The sequence below is a fragment of the Gordionus sp. m RMFG-2023 genome, chromosome 3, assembly GCF_954871325.1.
Source record: "Gordionus sp. m RMFG-2023 chromosome 3, tfGorSpeb1-WG-v2, whole genome shotgun sequence".
Lineage (NCBI taxonomy): Eukaryota > Metazoa > Nematomorpha > Gordioida > Chordodea > Parachordodidae > Gordionus > Gordionus sp. m RMFG-2023.
In genome coordinates, this window is record NC_088777.1 from 13,205,467 (window position 1) to 13,221,520 (window position 16,054).

The following is a 16,054-nucleotide window of genomic DNA, read 5'->3' on the forward strand; positions in this document are numbered from 1 at the left end:
TCTAAAGATACGACAAAAATTTGAGCAAATTTTGTGTAACAGATTTACAACTCGTAAAATTCGGACAGCACTTCCGTACGATAAGACTTTTTTTTTAATTTTGAAAGAGAAGAGAAGAAAAAAATAAATTAATTAAATAAATGGACAGCTGATGTCGATGATGAAGACGATTTACAATTCACTTCAAGACTCAAATACCACTATATGATATTTTTCACTCGAAGACTCAAATACCACTATATGATATTTTACCGTAGATGTAGATGATGAAGACGATGTACAATTCACTTCAAGACTCAAATACCACTATATGATATTTTTCACTCGAAGACTCAAATACCACTATATGATATTTTACCGTAGATATAGACTCAAATACCACTATATGATATTACGACCACCAATTTCAAAGTTTCAATGCACAGAAACGTTTAACTTAGCAGTTCTTATTATTTCAAAACGCAAAGTCTTTATTTTTTTTTACCTTTTTTTATTAATTTCACAACAAGGATTAATATCTCGTCTTTATTTTTTTAAAGAAAGAAGGATTTAAAAAAAAAAAATATATAAAAAATATAATTATAATAATCATCAATTTCCACTTTTTTTTAGTTTATATATGATTATTTTTTACTTTATAAATATTAAATTATTTTTACATAATAAATATTAAAAATATTTATATAATAATGTTCATGATGACTGCGCGAAACTTTTAAAAAAAAATATTAAAAATAAAATTCCAAACACAAAAAAAAATATTTCATGACTCACACAAAAAAATTTATTTAATATTAATAAATAAAACTATTTATAACAATATTTATATAAGATAAGATATAAATTTATAATGGAGATTTTTTTTAAAATTTTCAATGAATATTAATATTATTGATGGCACAAAAATGTATAAAATTTTGCAGAAATTAACCCTTTCTTAAGGAACTAGTTACGTATTAGTTATTTTAAGAACATTAGGGTTGAGCTAAAGAGTAATTTTATTTCTAACTTTTAATAATATTTTAAAATACTTATAAGACTTTAAAAAACACATAGCATTTCAATTATAAATAGTATAGATAATTATCTTTCATTTAGATATTGGTGGCAAGTAATGAGACAAGATGTTTTTGACTTTGTTAGATGCTGTGATTTTTGCCAAAATATCTACAGTATGGAGATGAACATTGGTAGATTTGTGTTCCTTGCCAGAGAGTGATGATGTTAAAATTATTAATGTTAGATATACGTTTTCGTTTTGTTTCAAATATATTTATTTTAAACGGCATGACAAAAAAAGATTATGTTTATTAACTTAAAAATCAGTTTATATTATCGTTTTATTTTAACTTACAATTTACATTTTTTTATTATTTTATCATTTAAGTTAAATTCAATTTTAAACGAAGAACATTTTATTTTTCGTTTTGAGTAACTTAATGATTGATCATTATTTTATGATTATTTAATTTTTTAATGTATATATAAAAAACATTTTTCTTAAAATTGAGAGATTATGTATTATGAATAATTTATCATGTATTATATTTATTTCGTTTACTTTGGATTACTCTTTATGCGCCTATAATTATTGATTACTTCATATGTCCTATGATTGGTACAGAAAACTATTTTATACTTCAATTATAATCGCAAATCAGCAATTACAATAGATTATTTTTCAAAATGTCGAAGTGCAGCCCTTAAAGAATTAAACGGCGAATACAATGATTTTTTTTATATAGATTATTATGCAGACTTCAGGGCCAAGGTCTGATAATAAATTTTTATAAGAACAAAATTTATTTATATTTAGATTCAAATTAATTATAGGGCCACAAGTTTGTGAATGAAGTTGGCAAGAAGTTAGCAAAGTATATCACAAACTAGTAGGAAAAAATCTAAATCACGCACTTAAAAACTGATTGGTCAGGAGTTCTGCCTGGTGTAGTATTTGCTACAAATACATCAAGGCATGAGTCCTCAAGATTTACAACATATGATTTGTGGCAGGAAAGCTGTACTGTAAAGCAAGAATTTATTTCAAATATAATTTTGAAGAATAAAAAATTAAAATCATATAAAAAGAAATATATAACTGAAAATAAAATTAATGGGATAAAATCGAAAGTTCATACAAATAAAATTTCGACATATAGATAAAATAGATGAACTAAAAAGTATTATCATCATTTATAAACTTTAATTGCCCTCCTCTTTTGTTATCGCAATTAACTAGCCATACAAAAATCGAAATTGATAAACTAGTGCAATTACTTTCATTTTTGTCTCAAAGGCTGTTTTATATAACCAAATTTTCCACCACACTAATATTTATGTGTAGGTAAGGGGATGGCGTCAATTCTAAGATATCGGATTAGTTGATGGAAAAAGACACACAACCATTCAGCTTTTTTCAATGTTATAATTGGCTACCAATATTAGTACATATAATCGGTAAAACGCCTATAAACTAAACGGATGGGATTGTTGTGGTTAAACCTTTTTACTTTCCGTTATTTTATGTCAACTTTAATTATTTAAGTGATAATTATTCTTTTGCATTAATTTGTAGGTTTTAAAAATTTAACCATGGAGAGGTTATACAATATATAGCCATATGTTTAATTATTTATTTGAATATTGAAAATTTCACATCTATATTTTCAAAAGATTTAAATTGACCGACATATTAATTCTTAAAATTAACATATTTTCGATAAAATATATTTAAAAATATCATAGGATTAAATATTTCTGAATAAACCTATGACTTAAGATAATTTTTGAATCCCAGCTAAAATGCCATAGAAAACCGAGATCCGCAAAAAAGACAATAAATACAATGCCCCAATTTTAGGAAAAATAAATGCAACTGAAAAAGCTTTTTTAACATTTAATCCTCTTTTTAAATACATATTTTCCGGGCTCATTATTTATTATTAATTATATCACGTGGTTGAGGCATATGTCATCAATCTGTTTTTAATAATTCTTATATTTCGAAATATGAAATGCAAGAAAATAACGAAGATATAAAGTTTAATTAATTGCCAATTTTTTGAAATAATATATAATTCATAAATAGGAAACATTGTTGGGTCTGTTTTGCCACAGAGCAAGACGATATGGACGAATTTTATCAAAGTGGGTCAAAATATTATTTGCACCAATGGGTTCAACCTTGTAGATGTAAAGGCACAACTAAATGGGTACACCAGGCTTGTCTTCAACGGTGGATTGATGAAAAACAGAAAGGAAATCAGTCACAAGCAGTTTCATGCCCGCAATGCAAGTTTCAATATGTAATATTGTTACCAAAATCAGGTATTTATAATTTAGCCCTATTTTTAGTGTTAATTCAAATATCAGGACCAGTTATATATATTCTGGAACAAATAGATAAAATAATATTTAAAATTTGTCCATTTATAGCAGCTGGTATTATAGTGGGAACAGTTTATTGGACAGCTGTTACTTATGGAGCTGTAACCGTTATGCAGGTGTATGTTAATTGTCAATGAATACCTATCTAAAAACCATTATATCACATAAATATGAATATATAATTTTGTCTTAAATTTTAAAGCATTATATTTTTTAAATTTTATAGGTTGTTGGACACAAAGAAGGTCTCCAACTTTTAGAATCAGCTGACCCTATGCTTCTATTGCTTGGGTTACCAGCAATACCAATTATTTTAATATTAAGTAAGTAAATTTTATATAAAAAATATATTGATTATTTATTAAATTGAAAAATTATTTTGTTTTTAAATTTTTGCTTAGATTTTTTATGTAATATTTTTGAGTTAGAATCATGTTTGGGATCTGCAAATCATGACTCCAGACATAATTTTGATTTGGGCTGGGTTGGGTACAGGGTTTATTTAGAAGTGATTTGCAGGATTTCATACTAAATTTTTTACTCAATCATGTTTTCTCACACTTTACACTTTTCTTATGTTTTTTGAGCAAATTATAATATCATACTTTTTATAAATTTTAAACAATTATTTTTAAAAACAAATATAAAGTTTTAAATTTTTTTTAATATTTGTTAATAGTCCAATAAACCAATCCATTTCTCAATATTTAATTTAGGAGAAATATTTAGGCATTCCTTAATGTTAGCAATTTATTGAATAACATAAATTTACAACTACAATCTGAAGATGTCTAAGCTATATATACATTAATCAAAATACTTAAGGATTTTTAAAAATTTAACACAATTTTTACTGCAGTATTTCCTTGAACATTTTACAAATAATGATTAAGAAAAGTTTTTGAATTTCAAAAATGAATCAAGATGTTGTAAAAAATATAGAATATATAGAAATACACTATGATTATAGATATTATAGGGAAATATATTGGCCTTATGACATCAGAAGCCTGCATTTTATGAATTTCAAAAATTTACTATTAATTATAAAATACCAAATATAGATTCAGATACTCTCTAGAATGGATGAATTTCCTTTCAAATAACAACTCCCCTTTAATAGAGAAAATATGCAATTATATTTTCCATTCCATATTCAAATGTGTCATCAGAGAGAATAGTCAGCCTACTGACTGACTACTAGTTGGTGAAAATGTAATGGATTATAGTCATTTTCTTTGGAAGAAATTATGATTAAACAATGTTATAATTATACATGCAAAAAGTTTTTAGCCTATCTCCATAGTACTGTTGCTAAATCTCTTTTAATATCATCTATAAAATATAATAATTAATATTATGCTATATTTATAAACTTGGAAGAATTATACATTATAATAATAGGTAATAGTAAATCAATTAAAAAAGATTAAATTGAATATTGTCTTAAAAGATCTTTTTGCATTAAATATAACATATTAAGTATGATAAGTATACTATATTGATTGCCTTCCATAAATTATTATGAATACTCATGTTTTCAAATGAAAAATATCTGACAACCCTGCTTGGGCCTGATATTTTTTAAAAAATTTGTGGCCAAGTTGATAATAAATAAGATATCATTACATTTTGTCAAATAAATTGATATATTTTAAAATTTTTGCAAGAAACAAGGCGCTAATATTTTTATTTGTAGAATATATTTTTTTACAATAAAGAGAATTTTTTTTCTTTATTTACATAAATTTGGGCCAGTCTTAATGGACAAATAATTGTTATTTTAGATTGGGCATTTAAGGACAAATTAAAAAATATTTGATTGGGCTTGGCAGGAAATTTTTTAAAAACAATTTGGGAGCTGGGTCGGACTTAGACCAGGTGTAGATCACTAGTTCATGTCACTTTGAATCATAGATATGCTGATAGGTATCAGCCAATATTTTATATTTTGACCAGTACTTGAAAGTGATATCATAAATTTTTATATTTTTTTAGCTGATATTAAGTCTTGAATGGATAAAAAAATTTTCCTATTTTTTGTAAATTAATTATAATGATAAATATTTATGAATTTTTTAAAAAAATCTCTAATTGATGTATGAGGGGTTGGGGCCGATATATTTGAAATATTTTAAAATTTTATCTGTTTATTAATTAAATATAATATAGAAATGTAAATAAATTTTTTATCATTTGTGATTGTTGCATTTTTGTTTTCGGTAGAATTAATGTTATTGACCATATTGATTAAGGTTTTTTGCCCTAAAAGACTCAATATAGTTTATTTGCCTTTTTATTAAAAAACGGTAAAATTAAAAAAATAAAGTATTCTAAAAAAGGTTTGCGTGGGAATAAGTGGCAATATGTGAATAAATACACATAATTTTTTCTTAGATATTAAAATATTTAAACTCAAATTATAAAAAAATTTTTTATTCGGGTTCGGTTGGGGTTGGAATGTGTGATCGGACAAAAAAATGTTAAATTCAGGCTCGGGCCGCGAAAAAATCACTTTGCAAGGTCTACTTTAAAAAATAATTATAATTTTTAAAAAATGTCTTTTTCGGATAATCAAAATGATTTAATCTATTTGTTTTTAGAAAGGAAGGGCTAAGATTATTTAGATGGAAGATAGTGGGAATAATGATGAAATTGTTTATATATGATCAATATATTCGTGCAATTTATTGGCACAATCTTAATAATAAATAAGGTAAAATGATCCGTTGGGAGGACCAAGTTCTTCAGCTATGGAGAAAACACACTCCAAAATTAGATTATATTTACAATAAAATCTTGTTTCCTGTCTCATCTGACCAATCTATAATTAATAGTTCTGAGAGAATGAATGATTTTGATCATTTTGCCAACGATCATCAAATTCAAAATAATTACGTATATGATATTCCTCCAACAAATTCGAGCGATTCAAATAGCGAAACAAACTTGCAACAGAATGGTAATGGGTTAAATCACTTGACTTACGATCATGTGTCTGCAACACGTGTCCTTTGTGGTGCCATGATATTACCCACTTTAGCTAGTATTGTGGGAAGGTTTATAGCTCCTAACCTCAAATCTCATCTTCAAAGAACTCTTTTGGTATAAAACAAATTATATTATTTAAAAAAATTTTCTACTGGAAAATATTTTGAAAAATTTGTTCTTAGGGGAAGGTAATGAAAGAGAAATAAAAGGAAAGTAATGGAAAAATAAATCAAAAATTTATAAAAGTTAGGAGAAAGGAAAAATAAAATTATATCAAAGTATATTAATATAGTACATATATGTACTATAAAATATATAACTTTTAAAAGGGTGGCTTAGTTTTTCTAACCTGCAAAGGAGCTCTCAAACTTTATTACCGTCAAACACAATACACCCGCCTAACACATAGAAATATTATGGATCATAGATTATCAACAAGTGTAAGTCCTTTAATTGAGTATCCCATTCCTGATTTGATCTCACCAACCGGAAGCAGAGATCGGGACCATTCTAACAGTGATAACGATATTAATATAAATTCTACAAGCTTAGCTACTAGTGTGCCGCCTTCTTCCATTTTTCGTCAAATTTTTGATTAAAATTTTTTTCTGTCTTTTTACCAACCCTCATTTATTTTATTTTTTGCAGAAATATCTATTAATCTTATTTTATAAAATGACTATACAATGAAACAACTCTTGATTGCTTACTTTGCCAAATTTTATACTCCACTATAATTTTTGAAGTTAATTCCAAAGATACTTTAAAATTTCTTTCAATTAGTTTTTTTAATTATCATTTTACTCCTCAAACTAAAAATTACTGTTTTACTAAATATGTATTATTTTTCTAATATTGCTTTTCATTTACTATTTTTTTAGATCAATTTATTTTTATATTTCAGGTTTTAAACATTAATTTGTAAATCTCTATACTCAAATGTAATATTACCTGGTTTTCTGATTTTTATAAAGAAAACAGAATAAAGGCCATGATTATATATATAAAGTTATGTTTAATCTAATATCTACACATAAAATTATACTAAGAAACATTTAATATTAAATCATAAGGATTTTTTTAAAATTACTCTATAAATAATATATAAATTATTAACGTCCTTATATTTTATTTTCATACACTTTTCTTTCAAATTTTGTATATTATTTTATTAATTTAAAATAATTAGAATTACATATTATCTATATAATAAATAAATATACATATAATATATACAAATTCATAAATAATTAGGTAATTTCTCGAATAAATAAATTATATTAAGGAATGATAAACATTTTTATATAGATAAATAAATGGATAATCACGTGTTATAAATATACTATTTAAGAAAATTAGGATGACGAGAGATCATGTGATGAATAATTCTTAGTCATATTGAATTCCTTGTGTTATTATTTTATAAGGATTTTATTGCTAATCAAATGAAATAAGAGAGAATTAATTTTTTATTATCAGAAGGTTTGTAATAAAAAACAACTACTGTAACGACAATGCGATTGAGGGAAAGATGTTTTAGGAAACGAAATTGATTAATACTAAAAAAACATGATTTAATAAATTACAATAGAAAAAATATAAATCCCAGGTTTATAGCACCGATATTCATATAAAATATTAAACGTATAGAATGAAAAAGGTTAAAATAAATATACAATTTTTTTCTCTCTAGCTTTTTTAGATATATTGCCATTCTATAATTTAAAAAAAAATGAATAGGCGATTCTTACAAAAAAAATATATATTAATTAAATATCGCTAAAAAATAATAAAAATTTGCTAATTTTTTATTTCTACATTCTATCTCGTCACTTGAGATATGACGAGAAACGAATTGATTTAAAATATAAAGAATAAAGGTGAATATAAACTTAACTACTTAAAAGTATTTGTCGAAAATACGAATATCTTTATGATTTTTATGGTTCATTAAAGTTTGATAAGTGGTGTACAAATGAATCAACAAGTATGGAAATCTGGAAGTGAAATATTCCAAAAATTTCCCTGGGATTGGTCCTAAGGAAAGCTTCAGAGTGTCTGGCAACTCTTGGTAGTGGTGCTTCTATTGTGAAAATACCATTTAATATATTAAGATGTAAAAAAAAATTAAATTTTTTTTAATATGGGTTTTCTTTATAAATTATATCAATGATTTAAATATTTAAAATACGCCTTTTATATCGCATTTGGAGATAAATATAGCGATTGATTAATATCGCCAGGGCCGTAGCCACGGGGGGCCCCCCCAAAAAAAAAAAATTTTTGGCCCCCAAACCTGGTTCCCAGCAAAAATTTTTCTGCCCCCCCCCCCCAATTTGAATTTTTTTTTTAGAATTGATTATTTTTATATTTTTAATATAAATTTTAAATATTTATTCAAAAAACATGTCTATTTAGAATTGATTATTTTTATATTTCTAAAATAAATTTTGAATATTTATTCTACAAACATATCTAGTTTGTAAAATTTTTTTTATCCTGTTTTATTTTTATTTTTACCCAATATTAAATTATCATTCATTCATTTTTTTTCATCTGTTTTTGTTGTGTATCACATTCTCTATAGGTATCACATTAATATTATAATATATAACCAGTTATTTTATTTTAGAGCGTTTATTTTAAAATTATGAAGAAACAATCAATTATAAACTCTTATTTTAAGTTAAAGTTAAACAAATGTCAAGCAACATCACCTCTACAAACTACTAGTAATACTACATCAGAAATTTCAGAAACTGATTCTTCTCATAGTTAGTATAAATTTATATTATTATTTCATGACTTATATGATATTGATATAGGGCAATATTTGTATATTATTATTTAATACAAGAGAAAGACATTTATTATTAATATTATCATTTTTGTATAATAATTTTAATTATTAAAATAAATATATTTACTCATATTTCAAGATATGAATGAAGCTAATCTAGAAAATCAAGAGGAGGAAGATGGTAAATAGTTTAAAATTTAACCCAAATTTTTCTATTTATATATTTTTGACAATATGAATAGGAGTAGGAGATTATGGTGTTTCATTATTACATTTTGATTTTAAAACAAATAAAGACGAAGAAGAGACTCAATCATCTTCATCTAGCAGCTCAGTCTCTCATTGTCAAGAAGCAACTAGTAATTGATTTATAAATATAAAAATATTATATTTTTTTGTTAATCTTTAAAGATATAATGTTTATGACTTTTTTCTAGTTATTAATACTGAAATTTTACTGATAATCTTCATCAGGGGGGCACTACAGTAACTTGTATCTTAAATACAAGATAAATTTTGTGTTTGTTCATTTTCAGCATGCCCTTCCTTCGCCCATCCTGATGACCATTATTATTTATGACCCTTTCCCTCATTACAATTTATTAATTATAAAATTTTTAGTGTCAAAAAAGTCCTCTAATGGTTCAATTCAAATCCCTGGTGACCTTGGCCAGAATAAACCAAATCAAATCAAATTAAACAATTACGCGAAAAAAGATATCCATGGAAGGCAAAGATCATTTCAAAAATCATGGTATAGAGTCCGAGACTGGTTGGAGTATAGTGTAGAAGCTGACGCTGCCTTTTGTTTTCCATGTAGGAAATACTTGTGTAATCCAAGTGATGAATTTGGACAAACGGGATTCAGAAATTGGAAAAATGCGTTAGCTGCCAAGAAGGGACTGCTTAAACACGAGAGCTCAAAAGCTCATTTAAATTCAATTACAATATGGCATGATAAAAATCAAAATATAAACAATGGTACAGAAATAACTAAAATGTTGGGAGGTGATCAAATTAATCGTAATCAATATTATATTAAATCAATATTTGATTTGATGCTGTTTCTTAGCATACAAGAGCTACCTTTCCGTGGGACTGGTTCAACAAATATTACGGATGCTGCAAAAGATGAAAACATAATTTATTCTTCTGGACTATTTATAGCAATGTTTTCCTACACCATCCAAAAAGACCCTGAATTAAATAAAATTATGAAATTTATACCCCAAAATGCCCAGTATACATCACCACAGATTCAAAACGAAGTAATATCCATTATGGCAGATATGGTGCTTGAACATATTTCAGACAAATATAATAAAAGCGAGATGCCTTTTTTTTGTCTTAAGGCCGATGAGACAAAAGATGCTTCAGGTTGTGAATATCTGAGCATAATAATTCGCTATATTTTTTCTGGAGAAATCCAAGAAAATTTAATAGGAATCATTAATTTAGAGTGTCTTTCTGCTGAAAGCATTACAGATTGCATTTTAAAGCAACTTAATGATCTAAATATTAATTCAGCTAATATAATAAGCCAGGCATATGATGGTGCAAACGTTATGTCTGGCCGAAATGGAGGAGTGCAAACACTTCTTCAAAAAAAAATTAATAAAAATGTTCCTTTTATACATTGCTACAACCACAAGTTGCATCTTGTGGTTCAAAATTGGTATAATAATATTGTTATTATTTCTAATTTTTTTAATTTATCAAATGCATTGTATAATTTTTTCAGGCGTTTTAACGTATCCTGTAAATATACAGGCCACACCCTTAAGAGACTTTTAGACCAGAAATGGACTGGTCATTTAGAAACATCTCGCATTATTTATGAGAATTTTGAGGCTATCTTAATTCCGAGGTTTCAATTCATGATTCAGTCGAAGCCTCTGGTCTTTTATCTCAATGTATTAATATAAATTACATTATATTAGCCATCATAATTTATGAGATATTAATTACAATAGATCCACTAAATAAGTATCTACAATCAGTAGGTACTAATTTAGTGGATGCTAAAAATTGTATTGATTCTACTATCAATATATTAAAAAATAAAAGAGGTGATAATTCTTTTGCTTTGATTATGATTAAGGCTGAAAAACTTTTATCAAAATTTAATCTCACTCCCCAAAAATCATCACGGGTACGTAAAACGCCTAAAAATTTCCAAGATTTTTTAGTTGATAGCAAACTAGAATTCGATTGTGAAAAAGACTCCAATTGGAGTTCTTTAAAAAGGATATATTATGAAATTATAGATAACTTTGTGGATCGTTTTTTAGACCGATTTACAGAAGATGATTTTAATCTTTTTTCATCTTTTAATACATTGTTCCCCCTTGACCCTGATTATTTTTTATCAGATAAAATGGCCCCATTAAAATCCCTGTTAAACTTAAATATGGAAACACTGCATCATGAAATGAAGATAGCAAAAGGATTGCTAGCTTCGGAAGCTAAAGAAAATCATAATTTTGAAAACATCTTACATATTATGTATAAAAAAAAATATAATCATGCATTTAAAGAATTATATAAATGCTACTCAGCAGCGATAATCATTGGGATATCAACGGCTTCTTGTGAGGCCTCGTTCTCTACATTAAAGAGAGTTTTATCGAGCAGTAGAGAGTCTATGAAGGATAAACGTAAACAAAATTTAGTATTAATGGCGTATGCAAAAAGAATAACGCAGAATTTATCTTTTAGTTCATTTATATTAAAATTTAAAAATAAAAATCGCCGTATTCTTTTATAGTAATATTTTGTTTTGTATATGCATATTATAGTTTATTTTTTTTTGTATATTCATATTATAGTATTATTTTGTTATTAAATTTTTAATAAAAATGGGAAAAAATTTCTATGAATGCGTAATTATTTGTTTGATTTTAAAAAAATAGTGCCCCCCCCCCCAAGTAAGCACTTGGCCCCCCTAAGTGAAAATTCCTGGCTACGGCCCTGAATATCGCTAAACTGAGTTTTGGTTTGATCTACCTCCATCCTAATTAAAAATGAGAAAATATTAACGTTTAAAATAGTTGAGTGACTCATAACTCATGATCTTATATATTAGAGCTCTGCAAGGATCTGTCTGTTCAGACCGAAGTGGGATAAGTGATAAATTGTTTTGGACTGGACCTTTTAAATTATTTTATTTTCCTAATATTGATAATTTTATATATTCCTTTCAATAATATCAATTATTCCGCTTTATGAAAAAATGAGATTCTTCCTATTGGAATTTGTTATATCAATGAGAAATTAATTAAATACAAAGAGTCGTAAAAGCTGTGATAAAAGATCGAATTAAAAATTAAGTATTATTACTTTATATAATAAATTCTCATGCATCATTCAATCATAACAATTAATTTACATGTCTGGCCTTTCTACAAATATATACTTTCTCATTGCTTCATCATAATTAAAAATAACTATTAATTTACATATCCGATTTTTCTACAAATATACAATTTTCTTATTGCATCATTTAATAATTAGAAATAACAATTAATTTATATATTATATAAAAAAACAATTTGCGTGCAAAAATTATCCAACGAACTCACAACACTTCCTAAGTTCAATATTATTTTTAATTTCGGCGAACTCGGACTTATTTCTAAGAATATGAGTATGGACAGGATTCAGGTCTTAGAAAAAAAAATTGGGTCGATTGGGAAGTATTAATGATCAATGTTATCTCAAAAATGACACTTTGAATCAAATCAAAAATCACGTGATGATAATTAAACCAAATTCTTTGGAACATCTTATAAGGATTTTAATTTTTTAGATATAATGAATGTAAGATTGGGTTTAATCTAAATTTACATAAAAATATCTATACTGAAAAATTCCCTTCATCGTTTTACCTATAGTACTTTTTAATTTGAATCCGTATCGGTTATATAACATTTATATTTCTCTCTTTAATATCTTTCTGTTTAGTAAATGAAATTACCTTATTTCTAAGAGCCCTGAGTAAGTCCCTAACACTATCCGTTCTATAATTGCGGTATTTCCTTAGTTCGCAAGACAACTCAGAATCTATCCGACTTTTCCAATCTCCCCCTTCCAAAACGAATGTCGAATATTTTTCAAGACGTTTTACTAATTCCGTTTTCGAATCCGCTTTTTCTAACAAATCACTTAGGTCCTTAGATTTATTTATACAAAAAAATTTACTTATTAGTATAATTTTTTTAGAAAGAAAAAATACAAGATTAGCTACTATATAAATGTAATGAAATTGAAATAATGAATAAAATATTTATGGATTCGTACCAATAAATATTGGAGTCTTTTTTCGTCTGTCCAGAAGTAAGGGTGGTTAATGCAGGTTTTAGCCAAAGGTCTCATCTGGGGATCAGTCGATAACATTTGATTCAATAGATGACGCAGGCAAATGTCGTCTATAAAAGAAATATTTATAAATAAATATTACCCATAAAATTAAAGTAAAGCCCGATATTAATTATTTTTTAAAAAGGCCAGAAGAATCAAAAAGTCAAATATATAAGCAAATAAAAACATTTAAATTTACCATTAGTTTGATGAGATAATTGTTTCAAATCGCATTTGCCGGAAAGTATATTGATTTGCCTTTCGAAAGGGTCGGTCCCGCCAAACGGGTGGCACCCGCGGGTTATTACATAGAACATCACACAACCAGCGGAAAAAAGGTCCGAGGAGTACTAATTTTAAGTGATTTTTTAAATGGTTGGATTTAGTCTAAAATATATCATAGTATTGATCCTATACGATTGATTGACATATAAGGCACTAAAGATTAAGTCTTGATTTGAAATAATCAAAGGTTTATATCAACAATAAATTATAAAAATAAATAATCATTTATTAATCAAATGATAAAATAATCCACCGCTTTTTTTTGATAAATCTATATTATACTCCATTTTGATCATCTGATCGCAAATTATCTTTAACAATAAAAAAAATATTTAACGATTTTAGAAAAATCAATTCTTAGGATTCACATCATTGGTTTTTCCGTCGCTGTCCCCCATTTTCCTCAAAATTTCTGGCGCGTTCCAACCCAACGTTCCGCCTCCCGCCCCCGAAGTGGAGGCCCAGCTATTGCTACCAGAAGCAGATGAAAAATTAGCTGAAATGCCAAAATCTGATATAACGGCACGAATTCGATTTTGAGAGTCGGAAAATGTTATGAGGATATTGGAAGGTTTTAGGTCCCGGTGAACTTATAAAATAAATAATAAAAATAGAAACCTTTAGATGTCTAGCTGTGAAAGGATTACATAAGAAAATAAATTGGAGATAAAGTGAATAAAAGAAAGGAAAAAATGAGTTAAAAAATATATAAACTAACTTAAAATAAAGTGGAATAAAGTAAACAAAAAAATGAATGGTAAATATATAAAAGAGAAGAATAAATAAAAACAAACGAGAAATAAAATGAATAAGGATTTTATAAAATTTACTAGTATACAGTGGCGTAGCCAGGAATTTTCCTTAGAGGGGGTTCATACATATATAAGATTGGGGCTTCGCCCCCCAGACCCCCATTTAACGGGCCTTCGGCCCTTTTGTCCGGGTTTATCTTAAAAATCATAACAATATCTTCGATATTTTATTATAAATACAGTTTATGCATCAATAATATATTATTATAATTTAGTAGATTATCTCAATGATTTTATCATAATACTATCCAGAATAATTTCAATAGTAATATATTATCCTTCCACGAACATCAAAAATAGAAAAATATAAATATTCATTGTATTTATTTGATATAAAGTAACTTTTAAGGCTTTTGAACGTATAATCTAAAAAAAATATTTTGCTCTGGGAAGGGTCCAAACCCGAAAACCACCCCCGTAGCTACGCCACTGCTAGTATAAAAATATTGCAGAAATGCAGACATAAAAAATGTAACGTGTTTAATTATATCATTTAATCCATTACTAGATTTTTCTGGTGGATAAAAATGCTCAATTATTTCAAATTATATTGATTAAGGCCTAAATGTGATATTCAAAAAAATGAGCCAGAAAAATAATCCTAAATAGAAAATCTAGCCTGGTGCATATTTGCAGTAAATTATTAAGAGGTTAAAAAAGATAAAAATTATGTATAATACCATAAGATAAAAAAGCAACAGAAATCTTTATTGTTTTTTTGTTATTCATAATAAAAACGAGAAAATGTTTATATATTACGAAAATCCTTTTAACATTTAACATGAAGTTGGTACATACATCTATTAGTGCGTATATCTACGTTTTTTCCATCTATAATTTTAAATAAATAATGTCCAGATAAATCAGTAAGGTTTTCACTCTGTTGTGCAAACTAGCTTATGTGTTGCCAAATGATTATTATATTTCAAAATTGCAATTGGGTCATTATATTCCCGAGTATTGGAATATAAATATCACTATCATTAGACCAAAACATCCTTTCTTGTGGGAGCGAATGATATCAGGTAAATAATAGAATTCCATTAAATCTCTTAAAATCTGGGATGGTTGCACATAATTAGGCATATTCATTTGTTTTGCATAAATATTACTTTGAACTACAATTAGGAATAAGTCTTCGTCGAAAATTAAGGAAAATATATCTGATGGACTTTTACTATGCAAATCGTTTTCAAATTTTATTATATCCTCTTAACCATCGAAAGGATTTGTAATATAATATCTTGTTTTTCTCCATTTTAAATTGCGAGAAATTACAGAATAGTTTCTTGTAGAAGATGGTCCTGGAATGTCGTCATCAATTGAATTATGAATCAATTCACCAGCAGTATCTTAAGACAAAAGTTGAGCAAGTGCTTGTCAAATTGTTAGAAAACAATTCATTTTAAAATTTTAATTA

At 26.4% G+C, this 16,054-nt stretch overlaps 3 protein-coding genes across 3 annotated transcripts in view; 2 read left to right on the forward strand and 1 right to left on the reverse strand.

Annotated features, from left to right (window-relative positions):
• The first annotated feature begins 2,952 nt into the window (after positions 1 to 2,952).
• On the forward strand, positions 2,953 to 7,510 carry LOC135926604 (E3 ubiquitin-protein ligase MARCHF5-like). The gene is made up of 6 exons (XM_065462530.1): positions 2,953 to 3,040; positions 3,089 to 3,327; positions 3,373 to 3,503; positions 3,614 to 3,710; positions 6,104 to 6,492; positions 6,708 to 7,510. The coding sequence occupies exons 1-6, from the start codon at positions 3,015 to 3,017 to the stop codon at positions 6,975 to 6,977; spliced, it is 1,152 nt and encodes a 383-aa protein (XP_065318602.1). The 5' UTR covers positions 2,953 to 3,014; the 3' UTR covers positions 6,978 to 7,510.
• A 123-nt stretch (positions 7,511 to 7,633) lies between these two features.
• Positions 7,634 to 16,054, reverse strand: part of LOC135926603 (uncharacterized) — a 35,078-nt gene continuing 26,657 nt past the window's right edge. Inside the window, exons 13-17 of the mRNA XM_065462529.1 lie at positions 14,191 to 14,411; positions 13,737 to 13,887; positions 13,478 to 13,605; positions 13,155 to 13,349; positions 7,634 to 8,461 (exon numbers count right to left, since the gene is read on the reverse strand). Of these exons, the coding sequence (XP_065318601.1) occupies positions 8,279 to 8,461; positions 13,155 to 13,349; positions 13,478 to 13,605; positions 13,737 to 13,887; positions 14,191 to 14,411 (878 nt within the window). The 3' untranslated portion in view covers positions 7,634 to 8,278. The remainder of the gene's footprint in view (positions 8,462 to 13,154; positions 13,350 to 13,477; positions 13,606 to 13,736; positions 13,888 to 14,190; positions 14,412 to 16,054) is intronic.
• Positions 8,904 to 11,773, forward strand: LOC135925812 (zinc finger protein 862-like). Its single transcript, XM_065461303.1, has 6 exons — positions 8,904 to 9,152; positions 9,318 to 9,359; positions 9,421 to 9,537; positions 9,800 to 11,045; positions 11,246 to 11,683; positions 11,737 to 11,773. Exons 1-6 carry the CDS (start codon positions 9,029 to 9,031, stop codon positions 11,771 to 11,773), a joined length of 2,004 nt encoding a protein of 667 aa, XP_065317375.1. The 5' UTR covers positions 8,904 to 9,028.

Excerpts from the sequence above, each read along its gene's own strand:
- LOC135926604 (XM_065462530.1), top strand. The coding sequence starts at position 3,015 with ATGCAAGAAAATAACGAAGATATAAA. Across the intron at positions 3,041-3,088 it reads GAAAATAACGAAGATATAAA|GAAACATTGTTGGGTCTGTT; the intron begins GTTTAATTAATT and ends ATTCATAAATAG. Across the intron at positions 3,328-3,372 it reads AATATTGTTACCAAAATCAG|GACCAGTTATATATATTCTG; the intron begins GTATTTATAATT and ends TTCAAATATCAG.
- LOC135925812 (XM_065461303.1), top strand. The coding sequence starts at position 9,029 with ATGAAGAAACAATCAATTATAAACTCTTATTTTAAGTTAAAGTTAAAC. Across the intron at positions 9,538-9,799 it reads TCATTGTCAAGAAGCAACTA|TGTCAAAAAAGTCCTCTAAT; the intron begins GTAATTGATTTA and ends TAAAATTTTTAG. Across the intron at positions 11,046-11,245 it reads GAGGCTATCTTAATTCCGAG|AGGTGATAATTCTTTTGCTT; the intron begins GTTTCAATTCAT and ends AAAAAATAAAAG.